The sequence below is a fragment of the Plectrocnemia conspersa genome, unplaced genomic scaffold, assembly GCF_051122295.1.
Source record: "Plectrocnemia conspersa isolate PC_06_02 unplaced genomic scaffold, ASM5112229v1 ptg000001l, whole genome shotgun sequence".
In the NCBI taxonomy this organism is placed as follows: domain Eukaryota; kingdom Metazoa; phylum Arthropoda; class Insecta; order Trichoptera; family Polycentropodidae; genus Plectrocnemia; species Plectrocnemia conspersa.
Window position 1 is genome coordinate 31,418,499 of NW_028277165.1, and position 23,106 is coordinate 31,441,604.

General features: G+C 32.8%; 2 protein-coding genes and 1 long non-coding RNA gene across 24 annotated transcripts; 2 read left to right on the forward strand and 1 right to left on the reverse strand.

Annotated features, from left to right (window-relative positions):
- Nucleotides 1-866: 866 nt before the first annotated feature.
- On the reverse strand, nucleotides 867-22,801 carry LOC148239617 (uncharacterized). Of its 22 annotated transcripts, none has more exons than XM_088191844.1 (9): nucleotides 22,667-22,801; nucleotides 19,180-19,214; nucleotides 13,892-13,967; nucleotides 13,751-13,818; nucleotides 7,515-7,653; nucleotides 4,222-4,256; nucleotides 4,079-4,154; nucleotides 3,938-4,005; nucleotides 867-3,875 (listed from the first exon to the last, which is right to left on the reverse strand). In XM_088191844.1, the coding sequence occupies exons 3-9, from the start codon at nucleotides 13,962-13,964 to the stop codon at nucleotides 2,211-2,213; spliced, it is 2,124 nt and encodes a 707-aa protein (XP_088047970.1). In that variant the 5' UTR covers nucleotides 13,965-13,967; nucleotides 19,180-19,214; nucleotides 22,667-22,801; the 3' UTR covers nucleotides 867-2,210. The 22 variants fall into 22 exon arrangements, with proteins under 22 accessions (XP_088047970.1, XP_088048057.1, XP_088047804.1 ...); XM_088191931.1 differs by lacking the exon at nucleotides 13,892-13,967 and adding an exon at nucleotides 19,037-19,112; XM_088191678.1 differs by lacking the exon at nucleotides 22,667-22,801 and adding an exon at nucleotides 19,275-19,431.
- LOC148239618 (uncharacterized) lies at nucleotides 6,707-8,314 on the forward strand. The gene is made up of 2 exons (XR_015811370.1): nucleotides 6,707-7,045; nucleotides 7,685-8,314. It is a non-coding gene; the product is annotated as an uncharacterized LOC148239618 (long non-coding RNA).
- On the forward strand, nucleotides 9,840-11,348 carry LOC148239619 (uncharacterized). Its single transcript, XM_088197580.1, has 3 exons — nucleotides 9,840-9,856; nucleotides 10,661-10,839; nucleotides 10,918-11,348. The coding sequence occupies exons 1-3, from the start codon at nucleotides 9,840-9,842 to the stop codon at nucleotides 11,220-11,222; spliced, it is 501 nt and encodes a 166-aa protein (XP_088053706.1). The 3' UTR covers nucleotides 11,223-11,348.
- Nucleotides 22,802-23,106: the final 305 nt, after the last annotated feature.

A 23,106-nucleotide genomic window follows, 5' to 3' on the forward strand; every position in this document is an offset into this window, starting at 1 on the left:
ACTCCGGCCAAAACCCCACGACTCCACAGCCCTGAAATAAATACATGCAGTCTTCGCTATCACCACTACGTCAATGAAATAACACCATTTACTGTTTATATTGATATTACAGTAATACCCCAAAGTTACGCGATAGGTGGGACCGACGAAAATCGCGTAAGTCGGGGTAAAAATTTGCTTATAAATACATATGAATATTGTTTAATTGGGACCAAAGACTAACAAAAATACTGGTTTTTATAAGAAAATATTTAATAAAATTGCAGTTATTTATACAAAAAATAATTGAGTTACACGAAAAAGTTATTTCAATGCTTTCATAAAATCTAACAAATTCGTCTGATGACATCTTTTTTCTCGCAGAATTTATTCGTAGTAAGCTAATATATTTTTATTCCTTGCTTTGTGGTTGCAATTCGATCTTCGTTAATGTCTATGCTTTTTAAGATTTTTAAAACATTTTCAATAGAGCTGAGATCTTCTCTCAAGCTTGCAATAATTGTCATCTGTTTTTGTGGCGAAGCTGGGTCTGAAGGGTCGGATTCCTCAATGTCGTTTTGCTCACACATCTCTATAAACTCGTCGATTGTCAGCTACTGACTATGCGACTCCAGCGACTTGTTAACATCATCACCGTCACAACTTCTTCTATCACATGCCTGACATTTCTGTTTCATTATGAAAAAAAAATAGGCAAAGCTTCTTCCAGACAATACTCAATGTCTTTTTTTAAATTTCAACTAAGAATAGCGGGGGGCAGTGTAGCCAAACGAAAAAATCAAGAACTGCGTAACTATGAGTTCGCGTAAGCCGGGGGATTACTGTATTGTACTTACACTCGACTTATAATAAAATATACATTTTTAATTATTTTTTATTGTTATTAGTCTGTCACTTGAAAATTTTATTAAAATTATTCAGGTCCGTGATAAAGTTTAAAAGATGAAACTACACAGTCACGTTACAGGAAACACGTGTATCTGGACATACGCATTTTTTTTCATTTTTTGTGCACAAACATAACGTTGTTTACATAGATGTGGAGTTTTTTCGGTTGCTTCTAATAAAGCTGGCATATGATTTGCAATGTCTCTAGATGTTGTACTTCGCTACGCCACTGCTAGACAGCATCATATCGGTTTTGTCAATACTACCCATATTTTTATTATAATCAATTATGCAAGTTGGTTTAGTGACTGGCCTGTGGTAAGATTATTTTTACCAGTTGGTAAAAAAGAATCGTCGTGAAGTGTGAAGTCAATGTATGAATTCACGTTTATCGTGCCATTTTAGAGCTAATAAAGGTCCGCGATGTTGTGATTCGTACTGCCCTTTCTTCAATTTATCAGTGAATTTTGGCATCTTTTTGCAAATTTTTCTGACAGTTCCATAGGCACTGGCTTTATTAGCATGAAGATGCTCAAACAATGACAGACTACTGTACCAATTGCCTGCTCAAAGATTGTGACCTTTGCCAACATAATCTTTAAGTAGTGTCGTAACCATAGCTCCTGAAATTCCTAAGCCCTGTTCGTCAGTAATGTCCGTCCCCTGGCCACAGTATATAATAAAGTCTATTATATAATTAGACAGTTGAGAAACGTCAATATAAAGTCATTGAATTGCTATAAATTGGCATGTCGTAAAACACTTTTAGTTTTCAATGCTATTCCTACACTATGAGTTTTCATATGTTGTGAAAGATATTGTTTAAATTTGAATGCTTTTCCGCATACTACACATTCAAAGTTATAAATATAGCTATGAGTTAACATGTATTTAGAAAGCAATTTTTAAGTTTTTTTAAATTTAAAACGTCCAACATTACTATGAGTTTTTGTATGAAATAAAAGATATTTTTTAAGTTTGAATACTTTTCCGTATATTTTACATATAAAATCACAAATATTGATATGGGTTGGCATATGTCGTGAAAGAATATGTTTACTTTTAAATGCTCTTCCACATTTTTCTCATTCAAAATGACGAACATCGCTATGAGTTTTTGTATTAAGTAAAAGATATTGTTTAAGTTTAAATGGCTTCCCGCATATTTTACATTTAAAGTCACAAACATTGTTATGAGTTGGCATATGTCGTGAAATAATTAGTTTACTTTTAAATGCTTTTCTACATTTTTCACATTTAAAACTACGAGTATCGTTATGAGAGATTGACTTTGGTTTTGAATGCTTTTTACATTTTCATATTCAATCACGAGTAACGCTATGACTTTTCATATGTTGTAAATAATAATGTTTAGTTCTATATGCTTTCCCACATTTTTCACATTTAAAGTCACGAGTAACGCTATGAGTTTTCGTATGTTGAAAAAGATGATTTTTAGTTTTAAATGCCTTTCCACATTTTTCACATTCAAAGTCACGAACAATACTATGAGTTTGTATATGTCTTGAAAGATGTCGTTTAGTTATAAATCCTTTTCCACATTTTTCACATTTATAGACACGAGTAACGCTATGACTTTTCATATGTTGTAAATAATAATGTTTAGAACTATATGCTTTACCACATTTTTCACATTTAAAGTCACAAGTAATGCTATGTCTTTTTATATGTGATAAAATACATTGTTTACTTTTATATGCTTTTCCACATTTTTCACATTCAAAACTACGAGTATCACTATGAGATCGCATATGTCTTGAGAGACAGTCTTTAAATTTGAATACTTTTTTACATTTTTCGCATTCAAATTCACAAGTGACGATATGACTTTGCATATGTCGTAAAAGATAATATTTACTTTTATATGCTTTTACACATTTTTCACATTTAAATTCACAAGCAACATTATGACTTTGAATTTGATGTATTAAAAGACCAAGTTTAGATTTAAATGCTTTTCCACATTTGTCACATGTAAAGTTACAAACATAGCTATGATATTTCATATGTCGTGAAAGAGATATTTTATTTTTATATACTTTTCCACATTCTTCACATTTAAAGTCACAAACATAGCTGTGACATTTTATATGTTGTGAAAGACGTTCTTTACTTTTAAATGCTTTTCCACATATTTCACATTTGAAGTCACAAATATCGCTATGAGTTAACATGTGTCTAGAAAGAAATTTTTTATGATTTCCTTCTTTGCCACATATTTCACATTTAAATTGACAAACATTGTTATGAGTTTTTGAATGAGTTGAAAGATATTCTTTACATTTGAATGCTTTTCCACATTTTTCACATTCAAAATGACGATCATCACTATGGGTTTTCATATGAAATACAAAATATTTTTTAATTTTGAATGCTTTTCCGCATATTTTACATTCAAAATTACGAATATCGCTATGAGTTTTAATATGTTTTGAAAGATTATTTTTAACTTTGAAAGCTTTTCCGCATATATTACATTCAAAGTCATTAACTTCGCTATGAGTTGGCATATGTTCTGAAAGAGTTGTTTTACTTTTAAATGCTTTTCCACATTTTTCACATTCAAAATGACGATCATCACTATGGGTTTTCATATGAAATACAAAATATTGTTTTTTGAATGCTTTTCCGCATATTTTACATTCAAAATTACGAATATCGCTATGAGTTTTAATATGGTTTGAAAGATTATTTTTAGCTTTGAAAGCTTTTCCGCATATATTACATTCAAAGTCATTAACTTCGCTATGAGTTGGCATATGTAGTGAAAGAGTTTTTTTACTTTTAAATGCTTTTCCACATTTTTCACATTCAAAATCACGATTATCGTTATGAGTTTTCATGTGTTTTGAAAGATATCGTTTAAATTTGAATGCTCTTCCACATTTTTCACATTTAAAGTCACGAACATTACTATTCATTGCTATTCCACATTGCAAATTATTAGATATTTCTCTTTCTGGTTTCTAAAATAAAAATTGTATTCGGTAGTATAAATATCGAAATAAATACAATATTGGGCTCTTACTTTAGTGTCGTTGTAAATTGTGTGAGACGAAAGGTTCAGTATAAGTATATCTTTAACATCGTGCATTTCTGAAACGATTAATTAATTAATCAACAATTGCTTACACATTCAAATGTGACACATTCAAATAAATATTTTTACCTATTTCGAACAAGTCGTCTACATCTTCTTGGATCGTATCTTCACTGCTATCGTATTCGCGTTTTACAGTCATCAACTTTAAAACGAACAATTAAAACCATTATTTAAGATCACATGCATCAACAAATACAATTGTTCGTTACCTCTACTTCACCTTGAATTGTTTCAAAGTCAGCTTCTGCAAACAAATGTCCTTCGTTTAGATTGTTAAATATAAAGAAATAAAAGAAAATAGTACCGGTTTTAATAAACGCCATTGTGACAGTTGGTTACCAACGTTTGGTCCAAATGCGAATAATTGTTGAGTATGGCTTGTTGAAATTATCATGAGCCTTCTAAATATTAAAATAATATTTTTCAAATGTGATATATTTTTTTTAAATATGATAAACAATAATCTCCGATATAGCATTTGAGAGATTACTTTTAAACGGTTCATGGACACAGAGTCTCTTTAAATTTCAAAATGTATAAGCATATCATCAGGCCAATTTCCATAGCATCAGGGGCGGATTCAGGATTTTTCCAAAGAGCGCGATGTTTTGCTGAATGCAATCACTATAGATTATCACTTTTTGTATATATCTACACCAGGGTTTCCCAAACTTTTTCAGCGACGGAACACTTGGCAAATCCGAAAATTTTGGCGGAACACTTAGCTTATTTTTTAGGCTAGGTAATTCATAATAAAATAAAACATGTTATTAAAGAAATGTTATTAAATTTATTTAATAAACATAAAAACACAAATAAATAAAACTCCTATTGACTGATGATTTTGGGTTTTTAAATAACAATTTTTTTATATCAGGCACAATTTTGGTTAGTTGTATTTTCATATCTGCCGTGGCGTAGAGTCTATTTCTGTATTTTGTTTTTGTTGCAATATACTTTAAAAATCCCACTTCGCATAAATACGTCGTGAAAAAACGGAAGTAAACAAACCAGAACTTGTTTTGACACCTTCAGTCAGACTCGCCCAGAAATTATTTAATGGTTGATATTTTTGTTTCAAATCAGAGTCATTAACTAAATTCTCCTAATCCCTTAAGCCCACTGGTTTTACTGTTACGGAAAATGGATTCCGAACCCAGGAATCGTCCTTACTAGTATTCGGAAAATATTTCGAAAGAGTTATTTTCAAATAATATAGGTGTTCTAAAAATACTTGTGAAACTTTTTTATCTACTTGAAAATTTAATTCATTTAAACATTTATATCCAAGACAGGAAAACAATCAGAATTATTAGATTCAACCGATAAAATCTTAAATTGTAATTTTTTATCAAAAGATTCAATTTTATCTCTCATATTAAAAATTGTAATACTTTTTTCTTGTAATTATAAGTTACCATCATTTCACTCTGTAAAAATATCCGCCAGATATGCAGATGTATCAACCAGGAAGGATTTGTCAAAACTTTTAGAAAAAAATGTTGCAAATTATTTTGTGCTTTCAAGAAGACTAATAATTCATTTCGAAGTTCATAAAGTCTTAATAGTACTTTTCCTCTGGATAGCCATCTCACTTTAGTATGTAATAAAAGTGCTTCATGTTCACTACCCATTTCATCGCACAAAATTTTAAATAATCTGGATTGAAGTGGTCTAGATTTTACATAGTTTATCATTTTCACGGCTACTTCATAACATTTTTTAAATTTGTGGAAATTTTTTTAGTCAACAGTGCATGCCTATGCAAAATACAGTGACTGCTAGTAGCATATGTAGTCACATAAATAAAATTCGTATAACAAGCACTAATATCGTGTGATTAATTAACAAAAAAAATATTGTTTAAATACGAAAAAATTTTAAAGATAAAAAAAACAACACCGACTTATGAAACTTTTCCCTCCAGATTTTATACACATCAATGTTGAATATTTAACACATATTTTCAAGCTTTTTTATCAGATTTATGAACAATTTTTATGTATTAGCAAGACTAACAATTTTTTTAATCTACTCTAAATTTTTGTGAAATATCTATTTAGGCTCCGCGGAACACATATTTTGGATCCGCGGAACACCAGTGTTCCGCGGAACATAGTTTGGGAAACCATGATCTACACTATACAAAAGTAAATAAAGAAAACATAATTCACACTTATGACTACATTTATAAGTAATAAAACCATAAAGAATAGCGCAAATTATTAAAGAAATACTTTGGTAAAAATAACTACATATACACAATAATAATATTTATTTATTTACATTACATATTTGCATTACCTACTTTAACGAAATATCTGGCATTCTATTATCTTTATATGCATAATTATCAATAATTTATCTAAAGGTGATTCATCTTCAGATTTAGAACTTTTTTTTAAAAAAAAAACACAAATTTGATATTTTCGTATTTTTTAATAATCAATAATTTGATGTATATAATTCCCGGTGCTCTAATACCTAATTTGCATCAGTTGTTCGCTATCCATAATCGTGTAATGACAGACGATATTTCACAATCAGTCAAGACTGATATCCGTCTTCTTGAGAACGCTTTAAGGTGATACGTTTTCCGCAGAAAAAACGATGAATTGCAATAAAAAAGGCTGCTATTGCAATAATAATAGCTTTGGCTAAAAAAAAGGTGTTAAGAAAAAACGATGGACTAAAGAATGGCTTCTGAAAAAAGATCTCTACACACATCTGAACTTATTGAATGAAATAAGAGAATCGAAGGAAGATGAGGACTACGAAAATTATTATCGTATGAAGGATGCCTGTTTTAACCACTTGTTGGAAATGGTTAAGCCATACTTGATAAAACAAAATACGTACATGAGGAATTTGATAAGTGCTAAAAAAAACCTGGTTGTATCCTTACGATACCTTGCTACTGGAAGGAACATTAAAGATTTGAGATTCTCGGTAATAATATCACCAGCTGCTATCAGTCAGGCTATAATGGACCCATGTCAATCACTACTTTATGTTTTTCAGTCTTATATAAAGGTAAGTGAAATAAAATATTAATATAATTTTACATTGTATATTTTACGCACACATCAGTAATATAATATATTAACAAAAAACAACTTGAATAAAAAATAATCAAGTACAAATTGAGCAAATACTGATCTGGCATTGTATATAAATTCACCTTTTTGTGAATCAGTCACAAAAGACAGTGCGGAAGAGGATGGAATAAGTGTAATTTCGTGTTAGTAGTTAGGAGATGGCTGCGTATGTTAGTAATTAGAAGACGTCACGGGTGAAGGAGTGACTGGTATTTTTAAATTTCCCAATTCCGCTTCAAATAATATAGCATCAATTGTCTTTTTGGCACATAACCTTTGAATAGGGTCGAGTCGATTTAAAGTTTCTGACCATTCAAATGCAATTGAGTTGCTGCAATTTTTATTGGGCTTAGATAAATATGCACATGCCCGATCCAATAATTCATTTTGTTTAGCAAGCATACTTTTCTTGATTTTTGTCGAAGAGGTCGGCGGTGGCGGTATGACAGCATTTACAGATGAAATGTATTTTGTACTTCCTGAAGAAGAGCTATCTTGCGATTTAGTTCTTTGTTGTCCTTGTAGTTGGTCTGAAGCAAGAGCCTGTAACAATATTTTTCAATTTATTTTTCAGATGCCGTTAACAGAGGAAGAGTGGAAAAAAATTGCCTCTGATTTTAGGGAAAGATCAATTTTGAAATTGCTTATGTTGCAGTTCAAAAACCGGCACATTCAGGAGCGTTATATTATAACTACAAAGGTCACTATAGCATTGTTCTAATGGCATTAGTAAATTCTAAGAAAGAATTTATAATGATTGATGTCGGTGCTAATGGTCCTGTATCTGATGGCAGTGTACTATTTTCCACAAAATTTTGGAAACTATATTAATAAGGCGAATTAAATATACTAAATACAACGCCAATGCCAAATACAGTTGAATCATTTCCTTGTTTTCATATCAGATGAAGCTTGCACTAGGAAAAAATTTAATTAAATGCGTGCAATACTGAGCGAAAAACATTCTACCGATTGTCACGAGTTAGATCAGTTGTTGAAAGTGCCTTTGGAATACTAAGATCAAAATTTGGAATTTTTAGTACACGAAATTCACCAAACGATGCAAAAATGATAAGAGAAAATTTTTGTCACCATTTCAATAATAAGGGTAAATTGGATATTCGCAAGAATTAATAATAAATATTTGACTTTATTCATTTAGTTAGGTTATGTTGTATTCGTTTTAATAAATGCTTTAAATATTTTAAGCGTTTTTATTTGAAAATAACATACTTGGGGTCGCTCGAATTTCTCCAAAAAACGAAGATATTGAAAGTTCCAACTGTTCGGAGTATCAACAACCTTTCTAAAGCTTCATTTCTCTTATACTTATTTACATAATTCTTATGGGTTTTATTCCAGAGAATAGGCAATGATTCTAATGTAAATATAAACTCTTTCTCTGCCTTTCTGTGTCGAATACTTCAGCCATTTTGTGTGAACCGCTGCACAGCGACTGTGTACGTAAACATTTATAGTACAGTCGCCGACAACTAGTCGACAGTGCATAATAGGTCTTAAACCATGAACTGGCAACCTTTTGTTGTAAGAGGGCCAAATATTTTACGTAGGGATTAGTGCAGGCCGCACTTCGGGTCTTATGTCGTTGCAGTATATCTAAAATATAGTTTTGAATGTAGTCCTTTTTTTACAGAAGAGATAATTAATTTGGAACAAGGAGTACACGATTTAAATAAAGAGAGACCACAATATGATGAATTTCATACCATATATAAAGAAGCTATACAGTTTCCTACCAACTTTTTTGAGTATACAAGAATGAGTGTCGATACTTTTAACTACATACTGAACACTATACGCCTTTTTTTGAAATCAACCGTCCACGTATTATTTCATTAACAGAAAAATTATTTTTAACGTTGAGGTAAGTAACTACTACTTAATCATAGTTACTTGTTAGATGTATTTAATTGAAACAAGTTTTGTAGTAATTGTTTATTAAGGTAATAACGACCAAAAATAATGTAAAAAAAGAATTATTATATGTGTTGAGATTATAGTTTCAGTACCCGTTTGGCTCTCCATAGGCAAACGTTTTCATTTCTTCGAATAATATTTTCTCCTGTTGCATATTTTGGTTTCTATTTCTGGATAGTTCCGACTCCAACTCCATCATTCGTAACTTTTTTTTTCAATGTCTAAATATTCAGCTCAGTTGTAAGGAGTTCGACGTTTTCTAGCTGGTGCGAAATTGTTAGTTGATGTCGACGGTGTTGGTGAAGGCATCGGCTGATCGCTCTGGCTCTCAATAGTGCCATTCTGCAGAAGGACCGCTGTTTACGCCGAATTTTGAATAGATGATAATTTCTTGTTCAGGATTCAAATTTGTAGTATAAGAATTTTGTTTTTCCAAATTTGACTGCAGAGTAATAGTGACCGAGTCCAAGGTTCCACTGTCATTGACAGATTCCCGAGTGAAATTATCTTCTTGGACTACCAGGTTCCTATCAACATCCATGGGTACAATTTCATCTTTTATGAATGATAATAATTTAAAATATTACCATTTAATTTCGACATCAGTTATTGCAGCACTATTAGATAACGGAATCGGTATCTTTTTAAGTTCTTATCTAAGCGTGTCATTCAGACTTTTCCATTTCTTCTTTACATCTGTAAAAATCACAAAAAAATTGAAAATCTAATAGACTTTATTTTATTTTAAAACATTTACATATGTGTATTTAATTTATTTTCATTTGACAACGATGATGCCAAAAGGAAGGTTGTTTTTGTATGTTCATATGGAGATGTGTGTGTATGTACATATGTACAGTCCGTCCAAGATGTGAACGCTCATCGATACAGTATTGATGAGAAATATAATAGGGTGACCATGTGAAATTACAAGTTCAATTAATTTTTCCTTTTTTAATTTAAGTTGTTGAGGAAAATGTAAAATATCACTTTCTTACTTATTTTGTTTATTTATATACATATTTAACTCAAAAACATGAGAGCAGTTTTGGTATCACTCTCCAGGTTGAATATCTGTTCAATATAATATTTAAAAAAATACCAATAGAATATTACAGGATTTTTTTTATTGATTACAAAATAACACAACATGACAATAATTTATAATAAAAATATAACACATTATAATTTTTAGTTCAATTTCAAACGTATGGTCACTCTACTCTTAAAACGGCCCTGATTTAGTATTAGTAACGTTCTCCTATTGGTTTAACAAATTCGCAGAAAACTGTATATATATGCATGCATGCGTACATGCATCCTTATTTCCAACATAACGACGATGAGCGTTAACATCTTGGATGGACTATATATGTATGTGTATGTATGTATGTTCACACATACAGCCTAATTGCCTTAATATAATATTTTTTTATATTTTAGGTTTCTTTTCACCGGATTACCATTCAAGTCCTTAAGGTATTCCTTCAGATTAGGGAAGAATACAATCGCAAAATGTATTTATCAAATTTGTAAAGCTATATGGACAGCACTATTGAATGTTCATATGTCACAACCAGCGGAAGAACAATTAATGAATATATCAAACGAGTTTTTTTTCAAGATGGCAATTCCCGAACTGCATCGAAGCCAAAGACGGCAAACATTTTCGTATTAAAAAGCCTCCAAAATGTGGAAGTGAAAACTACAATTATGAATATTTTTTCTCCACGGTGCTTCAAGGCGTAGGTCGGAGGCAAAGGAAGACAAAGCGATGGGGGGGACGTATTATTTTTAAAAACTGAATAAGTTAATTACGACAGGTAAGTTTAATGTCTCCACCGCAAACTCTCTCGTGATCGAATACAGCATTACCACGTATATTAGTTGGTGATGAAGCATATCCATTAAAAAGTTTCTTAATGCGACTTTATCTGTCGAATATTTTAGATGACGAAAAAATAAATTGTAATAAAAGATTATCCAGAGCCAGAGTCACTATAGAAAATGCCTATGGAATATTGACTAACAAGTGGAGACTATTCCTTAAACCAATTGAAACAAACATGACATATGCTAGATTACTCATAAAAGTGGCATGTTTACTTCATAACATTATAAGAGATAGACACAGAGATGCTGATTTTCATGGTGAATTCAACTACAAGTCTTAATACGCTTCAACGGTCAAGATGCAATAATTGAGCTACTATACACAATCTATTCAAATACGGGATCAATTCAAAATGAACTTTAATCAGTTTTGACTTCATCGTAACAGTTAATAATAAGTTTCTGTAAAGTATATTCCAAACAAGAAAAAAATTTGTAAACAACATAATGTCAATGAGCTTCAAGTTTTAATATTTTTTGTCGTCAATTTTTGTGTTGAAAAAGACTTTTTTCTTTTTAGGACACACTTTACTTTATTATATTACGTATACTTCATTTTGCTAATAATAATAATAAATAAAACTCACCTGGACAGCCTGGAAAAAGAAGTTTAATTTCTTCTCATAATTTTTTTGCGATATTTTTAAATTTATGTTGTGGATGTGAACTCAGTTTTCATTTTGAGCTGGACTGAAGCGAAAAAACAATTTTTTTTTTTCTCAACGCTGACTCACAGAGCTTCCTCTTCTAACAGGTCACGTGAGGCGACTATTTCGTGCACCTTCTAGAACCTTCTCGAACATTTGTTCTCGACGCCCATAGAAATCGCGCATCGGACCATCCGACGCTCGTGCAAATTCGCTCGTAGCAAATTTCGCTGCGACTTGCAGCGCTACTTTGTGACCCTGTAGTCATTGACTCATATATTTGAAATTGTCGCTCGAGCGTCGCGGCTTTTGGCCTTCGGGTTATTGTGCAAGTTCTAACAGAGAGACTATCGTTTTCAAACTATTTTTTTGTTCTGGGCATACTTTCTCCACAATAGCTAAGACACACTCTTTTACAAGTTCACTGTCGGTAAATGGGCAACCATACTTTGTAGCTGGCAAAAACAGCTGAATCGCTTGTATCTGTCACAACTTTAAAGGTGTTCTGCTGATTTTTGAGTGAGAATCTTGCAGGCCACACCAAAACGCCTGGCGGGTTGCCGACTGGTGGTTTAGACGAACGCATTAATACATGCGCATGGCAGTGCACAAGTTAATCATGGGCAAGAAATAAAATCATTTATAAAAACTTAACTGATATTGATCTCCGAAACCCACTTTACCGACAAAAGCTATATAAGAATACTAAATTATTCTATATATCATACTAATCATTTAGACCGGGGGTGGCCAGCCTAAATGATCTTACAGGCCACTTTGGAAATGCATCATAACTCTGCGGGCCACATATAAAATTATATATCTCCATATTAGATTTAGATACACTAGACATTTTTTTGCCAATGCTTTTGGTTGGCCACCCTTGATTTAGACGGTACTGCTCATGGAGGTTCGGCGATCATAGATAAAAATTGAAATTATATACAAATACATTTTTACAAGTAGATGTATGTATTGTAATTCTACTAGTGAAAATATAATTTCACTGATAGGCGCTAGTGAAATTATTGTATATGCTGCTTCTAAACTGGCATTGAAATTTAATTAGACAGTTGAGCAACGTCTATTTGCTGTTCAATACATATCGCTATAAATTGGCACGTGTCATATAACAATTTTAGTTTTCAATGCTATTCCACGTTCAAATTGCTGACTATCACCATGAGTTTTCATATGTCGTGAAAGATGTTTAAATTTGAATGCTTTTCCGCATACTTCACATTCAAAGTTATGAATATTGCTATGAGTTAATATGTGTTTAGAAAGCAATTTTTTAGTTTTGCTTGTTTTTTCACATATTTCACATTTAAAATGAACATCGCTATAAGTTTTGGTATGAAGTATAAGATATTGTTTAAGTCTAAATGCTTTTCCGCAAATGTTACATTTAAAGTCACAAACACCGCTATGAGTTGATATATGCTGTGAAAGCATATGTTTAGTTTTAAATGCTTTTCCACATTTTTCACATTCAAAGTTTCGAACATTGCTATGAGTTGGTATATGCCGTGAAAGCATTTGTTTAGTTTTAAATGCTTTACCACATTTTTCACATTCAAAATGACGAACATCACTATGAATTTTCATATGAAGTACAAGATATTGTTTAAATTTGAATGCTTTTCCGCATATTGCACATTCAAAGCCACAAACATCGCTATGAGTTGGCATATGTTGTGAAAGACTATGTTTACTTATAAATGTTTTTCCACAAATATCACAATTGAAATGGCAAACATCACCATGAGTTTTCATATGTTGTGAGAGAGACTGTTTATATTTGAATGCTTTTCCGCATATTTTACATTTAGAGTTAAACACATCGCTATGACTTAACATATGTTGTGAAAGAAGTCGTTTAGTTTTAGATGCTTTCCCACATTTTTCACATTTAAAATGGCGAACATCGCTATGCCTTGTCAAATGCTGTAAAAGACAGTCTTCAAATTTAAATGCTTTTCTGCATATTCCACATTCAAAATCACAAACATCGCTATGAGTTTTCATATGTTTTGAAAGACAACATCTAAGTCTGAATGCTCTTCCGCATATTTCACATTTAAATTTTTTTTTTGACTTCTAAAATAAAAATTGTATTCAGTAGAATAAATATCGAAATAAATAGAATATTGGGCTCTTACTTTAGTGTCATTGTAAATTGTGTGACACGAAAGGTTCACTTGAAGTATATCTTTAACATCGTGCATTTCTGAAACGATTAATTAATTTATCAACAATTGCCTACACATTCAAATGTGACACATTCAAATAAATATTTTTACCCATTTCGAACAAGTCGTCTACGTCGTCTTTGATTGTATCTTCGCTGCTATCGTATTCGGGTTTCACATTCATCAACTTTAAAACGAACAATTAGAACCATTATTTAAGATCACATGCATTAATATAATTGTTCGTTACCTCTACTTCACATTGAATCGTTTCGACGTCAGCTTCTGCAAATAAATATCCTTCGTTTAGATTCTTAATTATAATGAAATAAATGAAAACAGTACCGGTTTTAATAAGCGCCATTGTGACAGTTCGTTACCAACGTTTGGTCTAAATGCGACTAATTGTTGAGCATGTCCAGGAAACAGGGAAAGTTCGATAAATGTAATATTGTATTTATAAAATAAATATGATGAAAATCATCTCAGTAATAGTATTTCTAAGATTACTTCAAAAAGATTATTGGACATAGGTCCCTTTGAATTTCAAAATGTAAGAGCATATCTTTAGACTAATTTTCATAGCATCAGGGGTGAATTCAATCATTTTCTGAAGAAGGCGCGATGCTCTGAAAAATAATATTATTTCCCATAATTATTTAGTATAAGTTTTGCTAAAAGCAATCACTATTGCTTAGCATATTTTATTTGTATATAACTACATTATAGAAAAGTAAAAAAAATGTAGTATTTGCATTAGTTCCTTTAATAATAATAAATCTGCCCTAATCAATAATTTCATATAAAGAATAGTCTAACTTTAGTTTCTGAACTTTAAAAAAAATAGTTCGCTTAGTAGACAGACCAATCTTGGCGTCGTATTGCAGCAAGGCTGTGACTGAATTGCATACCGATGCCAGTAAATTGGGCCTGGGTGGTATTTCACTTCAGTTACAGGAGACGGGCGACCTGAAGGTTATTTTGTATTTCAGTCGAGCCACAACAAAAGCTGAAGCCATGTATCACAGCTATGAACTGGAGACGTTAGCTGTGGTAGAATCCATAGAGATTTAGGGTGTATCTGTTGGGTGTACATTTCAAAGTGATAACTGATTGCTCGGGAGTTAGGGCTACCCTGCTGAAGAGAGATTTAGTGTCTCGTATAGCTAGGTGGTGGCTAGCGATTCAAGAGTACGATATGGAGGTAGAATATCGTCCCGGGGAGAAGATGCGACATGTGGATGCCTTGAGTCGGAATCCTACAACTATCAATCTGATCGATGGTACTGAGGCAGATTGGTTTTTATTAGTACAATTGAAGGATGAAAAAGCTCAAGAGATTATCAGAGCATTAGAGCATTGACAAGCTGACACACATATTAGGAAGGAATTCACAGTAAGGGACAGTCGACTATATCGTAAGACCGCTCTCGAAGACCGTCTTTATGTTCCTGCAATGGCAAAGTTCAATCTCTTGCGTAAGCATCATGATGAGATTGGCCAATCTTGGTTTGAGAGATGCTCATCATTAATTAAGAGAACTTATTGGTTTCTTAGGATGAGAAGGTTTGTGCGCAAGTATACAGCAGCATGTCTAAATTGTGCATATGCTAAGGGTTCTTATGGGCGCAGAGAAGGATTTTTGCATCCTTATGAGAAGCAAGCGGTTCCTTTCGATACGGTGCACATAGATAATTTAGAACCCTTTGTGAAAAGTGTGAAACGAAATAGTTATCTGTTAATGATAGTAGATGGTTTCACAAAATATACCATTGTGAAACCAATAGCACCCTGAGTTCAGCTGAAGTGATTAAAAATCTGCAATGGATGTTTGCAGAATTTGGTTATCTGCGGCGTATTGTTTCTGACCAAAGTTTAGCATTTACTATTTTTTTGCAGGTGAAGGAGGTTAAGCATGTCATGAATGCTGTAGTGACTCCTAGGGCCAACAGTCAGATTGAGAGACCTAATCACACCATTATCGAGGCTATTATAGCAACAGCAGTTGCGGAAGCTAGATGGGACGAACAACTACCTGAGATAGTGTGGGGCATTAATCACACCATTAATTCCAGTACTAGGTTTTCACCAGCAGATTTAATGTTATCTTACCAGAGTGGACGACTAGCAGGATTATTAACAGGAGATACCTTAGCTAAGGCGGGACGAGAACGATTGCAATCGAATCGACTGAAACTCTGCAAAGCACAGCAGCTAGTATGAAAGCGAGATACGACAAACGAAGGAAGGCTACAACAAATTATGAGCCGGGAGAGTTGGTTCTATGGTGTCAAGCAGCCACAGTTCCAGGAGAAAAGGGTATCAATCGGAAGGTGGTCAACAAGTTTGATGGTCCTTGCAAAATTTCTAAGGAGCTAGGTAACGACAGGTATTAAATTGTGACACTCAAAGGTGTTAGAGGATACAAACGGTTCAAAGCCACCGTGGCGGTTGATGCCCTCCGACGTTACCAAAGCAGAGTTTTCCATACAGGAGATTCGTCTAGAGGAGACTCAATTGATTCAGAGATCAATAGGTCTGGGAGACAGGATCTGATTGATCTGTTGGAAAGTTACTCTGACATAAGACCAGTCGGATGATAGGAGTGTATGGTTCTGGTTGAGAAGTGGAAGCAATTAGATATTCTATTAATGTGGACATTAATTATTTCAGGTTGGCCGATTGTTACATCACAGAGCAGCAAGGCGAAAAGTATGATGCGCACGACTCAAAGGGAATGGCTAAGGGAGGGGGCGAGCGTCATTGTCAGAGGGTGGCAGGGTGAACTAGACTAGCGCTCACCGTAGAAGGCGGACGTCATTTCGGCACTGTGGCTTAAGCGACAGAACTACGACGAGACTCGAAGAAAATTACCTTTAACAATATTATGATTGTGCGTACAGTTGAGCCTTATAATAGCAAGATAACCATTCTGTAAGATATGAATACAATTCATATGTATAAACATAAACAAAACACACCTTAACGTATTTATAATTTTTTTCGTTGTATTGGCTATAGGCAATTTAATGCGAGTATCTATTTTTGCCAAGCAGTTGTTTTTTGTTTCGTTTTCTTTTTTTCTTAAATATAGGACCTATGTTCAATGACAAATAGCAATTTGTCATTGAACTTAGCAAGGAGCTAAGAAAAACGAAATAATTTAGAAACGTTTTGTTCAAAGACCATCTCCAAATTTTTTTGAGGACATTAAATTATTTCTATTATCGATGTATTATGTGCCAGATTCAAATGATACATGAAAATAAAGTAAAACGTACAGAAATAATTATTTTAATTTATGTTACAGTGAATGTGTACTACAGTGAAATCACATACGAATACATTTTTACAGGTAGATATGTTTCTACTAGCGAAAATACAATTTCACTGATGGGCGCTAGTGAAATTATATGCTGCTTCTAAACTGTCGTTGAAATTTAATTTGCTGTTTAATACAAATCGCTATGAATTTACACATGTCGTAAAACACTTTGTTTATATCTTCAAGGCTTTTCCACATATTTCACATTTGAAAGACAAGCATCGCTGTGACTTTTCTCATGTTGTTTTCTCAAGATATTGTTTATTTTTAAATGTTTTTCCACATTTTTCCCATTCAAAACTACAAGTATCGCTATGAGATTGAATATGTTTTGAGAGACGGGCTTTACTTTTGAATGCTGTTTTACATTTTCACATTCAGTCACGAGTAACGCCATGACTTTTCATAGGTTGTAAAAGATATTGTTTAGTTTTAAATGTTTTTCCACATTTTTCACATTCAAAACTACAAGTATCGCTATGAGATTGCATATGTTTTGAGAGACGGGCTTTACTTTTGAATGCTGTTTTACATTTTCACATTCAGTCACGAGTAACGCCATGACTTTTCATATGTTGTAAAAGATATTGTTTAGTTTTAAATGTTTTTCCACATTCTTCACATTTAAAGTTACGAGTAACACTATGACTTTTCATATGTTGTAAAAGATATCGTTTAGTTTTAAATGCTTTTCCACATTCTTCACATTCAAAGTCAAAAGCAATGCTATGACTCTGCATATGTTTTAAAAGATACAATTTAGTTTTAAATGCTTTTCCACATTCTTCACATTTAAAGTCATAAACATAGCTATGACATTGCATATGCTGTGAAAGACGATGTTTACTTTTAAATGCTTTTCCACACATTACACATTCAAAGTCACAAATATCGCTATGAGTTAATATGTGTTTAGAAAGCAATATTTTAGTTTTGCTTGCTTTTCCACATTTTTCACATTTAAAACGTCGAACATCACTGTGAGTTTTTGTATGAAGTGAAAGATATTGTTTACGCTTGAATGCTTTTCCGCATATTTTACATTTAAAATCACAAATATTGCTATGAGTTGCCATATGTCTTGAAAGATTTTGTTTACTTTTAAATGCTTTTTCACAAATTTCACATTCAAAGTCACAAATATCGCTATGAGTAAGCATATGTTTAGAAAGCAATATTTTAGTTTTGCTTGCTTTTCCACATTTTTCACATTCAAAATGACGAACTTCACTATGAGTTTTCATATGTGATAAAAGATATTCTTTAAATTTGAAAGCTTTTCCACATTTTTCACATTCAAAATGACGAACATCACTATGAGTTTTCATATGTGCCAAAAGATAATGTTTAAATTTAAATGCTTTTCCGCATTTTTCACATTCAAAATGACGAACGTCGCTATGAGTTTTCATATGAATTACAAGATATTGTTTAAATTTGAATGCTTTTCCGCATATTTTACATTCCAAGTGACAAACTTCGCTATGAGTTAATATGTGCCTATAAAGCGATCTTTTAGTTTTCCATGTTTTTCCACATTGTTCACATTCAAAGTCACAAACATCGCTATGAGTTGGCATATGTCGTGAAAGACTAATTTTATATTTAAATGCTTTTCTGCATATTTCACATTTAAAGCCACGAACATCAGTATGTGTTGGTGTTATTCTTGATTTTTTACTATTTATTGCTTTTCCACATTGCAATTTATTAGATATTTTTCTTTCTGATTTCTAAAATAAAAATTATATTAGGTAGTACAAATATCGAAATAAATAGAATATTGAGCTCTTACTATAGTGTCATTTTGAATTGTGTGACACGAAAGGTTCACTTTAAGTATATCTTTAACATCATGCATTTCTGAAACGAGTAATTAATTAATCAACAATTGCTTACACATTCAATTGTGACAGTATAAACATTTTTACCTATTTCGAACAAGTCGTCTACATCGTCTTTGATTGTATCTTCGCTGCTATCGTATTCGAGTTTTACATTCACCAACTTTAAAACGAACAATTAAAACCATTATTTAAGATCACATGCATTAACAAATATAATTGTTCGTTACCTCTACTTCACATTGAATTGTTTCAAAGTCAGCTTCTGTAAACAAATGTCCCTCGTTTAGATTCTTAATTATAATGAAATGAAAGAAAATAGTACCGGTTTTAATAAACGCCATTGTGACAGTTCGTTGCCAACGTTTAGTTCAAAAGCGACTAATTGTTGAGCATGGCCAGGAAACAGGGAAAGTTCGATAAATGCGAGACTTAAATGGTCAGAATTCAAATTAAATTTTGATCAGAATAAAAATAATAAACCGTCAGAATAAAAATAGCACATGGTCATAATAAAGTAACTTGCTACCATAGTCACATATTTTACGCAGGAAACTTGAGGTTAACCTATTTTATTATCTCATTCCAATTGTGGTATTCAAATTTGCGTCTTCGCTTTTTGAACAGTTAGTCATAGATTGGATGATGCTGGACAATGTCCAAGATATACCGAAATGAGAACAAATCAATACAATATCATTAAAAAAAGTTTAGGTTGTTTGGTTCTTCAGTGAAAGTCAGCGCGAGCGGGAGCGAGTCGCCATATCGCCTTTTCCTATATAAATCTGTAATTATTAATAAATAAAAATCATGTTATAAAATGAATTTTGTTATATTTTAGATTGTTACGCTTTGATTATCATCCACCGTAGTGGTGGTCGTAGCGAAGGTCTAATAGTTGGTGTTGACAAGAGCTGTTGATTCAGCGTTGGCGCGTCAGAACTGCCAAGATGTAAGCGACAGACCCCGTCGAACAGTTGTACTAATCTTAAATGATAACACTATTGCCAGCTAAAAAAAATCGAATTCTAACAATGTGTCAACATAAATCTTACCATTTAATATTAATTTTGATCGATCTGATTTCAATTTTGACCAATTAATATAAATTATGACAATCTAATATTTATTCTGACTGCTAGTATTCTGACTATTTAATATAAATTCTGACCCATGCAATATAAATTCTGACCAAAACCATGTTAAAATTCTAAACCGAAAAATACGAGCCTAAAATAAATATGATGAAAATCATCTCAGTTATAGCATTTGTAAACGGTTCCGGAGGCGATCAATTGCGATTGTCAAACGTTACGTGATTGACGGTTTCTAATGATGGGAGCGATTGACGTTGCGTCAATCGCTGACGCATTCGGTTTGTTGCGCCGTCGAAGGAAGACGTATCGAATCTGTCAATTTTTTCTTATATAATCCCGGGAAATCCGGGACTGTTGATAACCCTGCTTTTAGTACCTACCGATCTGTCAAGATGATTTCAAACACAGATATGGCATTTATTGCAATTACTCTTGCGCTTTCTACTCAGAAAAAATTGAAAAGAATCATACTATGGGAGCCGAGTTTAGATTTGTTATGGCCAGAACTGGTCGGCGTTGGAGTAGCATTGGCGTGACGGTTTTCTCTCTCTCTACCAGCAAGCTTGCAAGGGTTCGGACGCGTGCCGTCGCGCACGTAATTTTGTAATGTAAACAAGTATCATCAATAAAAATATTAATGCAGCGGCTCAATCTGTGTCTAATTGCCATCCGTCACCATCACCGTCTCTAAAATACGTTGTACAAATTGAGGTTCGGTTTCACTTATGAGCATTTGCAAATAATTCTACAAAAAACAGCATGATGATTATAGAAAAATTCTTCGAATGGACCATGAATCATTTAACACATTATTTGAGAAAATCCGGCCAAATATTGAAAAACAAGACACCGACATGCGTCAGGCTATTTCTGCAGGTCAAAGTCTGCTGCAACAATGTCCGATTGAAAAAATATTAGCCGTCTACAATCTTTCCAACTAATTCATCATCAAAAAAATAATCGAATAACTTTATAGGCGTTGTAAATGGAGAGATTTGGTCATTTCTCGAAGAATTTCCAATAAATTCAAACGGAGCTGAAGATGGTGGAGATTCCTCTTCCAATCCCGAACTTGGAACTGAAGTAGAGGATTCACTCTCTTAATTATCTAAGTTCAAATCCTTCCATTCACGGCCACTCTCCATTATAAAGAGATTTTGAATATCAAAATTAAAATCGATATACATACATAAATAAAAATCAATATAAACTAAATAAAAAAAATGATTTTGAAATATGTATAATGCTCACATTTTTTTAATGTTTTACAATAATATAAAGAAGAAGAAACATGTGTAAATCTGTACCTAGCGTCAAGTAGCAACTGGCGAACGTGTTTCGTTTGTTTATCGTATCCAAAATGAACTTATGAACTTTTTTTATCCCTGGGCAAGCCTCTTCTGTTTGATCTCATAGTTCTGTGGGAGCCTAGATTTGTTATGGCCAAAATTTGGCGGCACTTGGGTAGGACTGGCGTGACGGTTATTCTTACCACTGACAATCTTCCGTGCGTTCGGACGCGTCGTCTCGCGACTAATAATAACCATGTAAACAGCTTATTAATTCAATAAAACATTACAGAAGCGTCTCAATCTGTGTCTAATTGCCACCCGTCGCAAAAGTTTTTTGCGACGTTTTTTGCGGAGTTTGCCAGGAAGTGCCAATCAAAAAATCCTGCAGCCAAGATAATGGCAGAAGTAATGATAGGAGATAAGGCAATACAAACTTTTGACCGCGTTCCCCTCTCAAATAATACAGGTCATCAACGAATCATTGATATGTCTAATAATGTAAAACAGATGTTATTGTCTGATATTTTTAAAAATCGTTATTATCCATTACAAGTCGACGAGTCCACTGGTATTGAAAATTTTGCAAATCTTATGGCGTTTGCTAGATACGAATAAGATCAAGAAATTCATGACGACTTTTTATTTTGCCAGCCTTTATCAGGTCATACAACAGGAGAAGATATCTTTAATGTTATGAATAAATTTATGCAAGAGAACAAAATTGATTGGAATAAGCACAGATGGAGCAAAAAGTATGGTCGCAATTAATAAAGGACTCGTTGCAAGAATTCAGAATGTTGTCTCAAATGTCACATCCACACATTGTTGCATACACAGAGAGGCTTTGGCAACACGAAAAATACCCGCTGATCCATAGAAAGTTCTGGGTAAAAGCGTGAAAATCATTAACTACATTAAAGGCCGTCCTTTGAATACACGACTTTTTTCGCAAATGTGTGAAGAAATGGTATGAAAAAGAAGCTAAGTAATCATACTCAGCTTCTTTTTCATACCGATGTCCGTTGGCTATCTCGAGAGAAAATTTTAAACCGATTATTTGAACTTAGAGATGAACTTCAAGTATTACTTAATGATAGATTTGAGCTGTGAAACTGTTTATATGACTGGAAATGGCATTGTAAATTGGAATACTTAACAGATATATTCTCTGTTTTAAATTGTCTTAAGACTTTTTATGCGGGGCCGGATGGGTCATTGTTTATTAGCGACGCGGGCATATACTGCTTGCGTAACGAATTAATCGCGATCGTATAAAACACATTTAATCGTTTCAAATGATTAAAATATAAATAAATAGAAATACTCACATTGATTATGACGATTTATTTATTCAGTAGTTTCCCACCTACACAGACACTTTTTAAAATAAACACTAAAATTATCTATACACTAATTTTTAAAATGTACAATAAAAAAATCAATATTTCACTAATGAATGGTAACGTGAGAAACAGTCTCCTTTATGAAGAGGAACTTTGCAAAAGGCACAAATGTATTTGGTTTCACCGCGTTTTTTATGTGCACTACAAACACGACATTTTCGGGTAGGATATTTCACGGTTTGGGTGGTAATAATTTTCTCTAATTTATGTTGCCGGAAATCTTTTGAGTCTTAATGGATGATCTCGCACATTTGTTTGTCTTTGGGTGGATCCGAAGGGTTGCTTCAGGTCTGTTGATGAAATTTGAACAGTAGCAGAGGTAAATTTGGTTCTTCCAATGCCCAATATCTGCCGACGAGATAAAT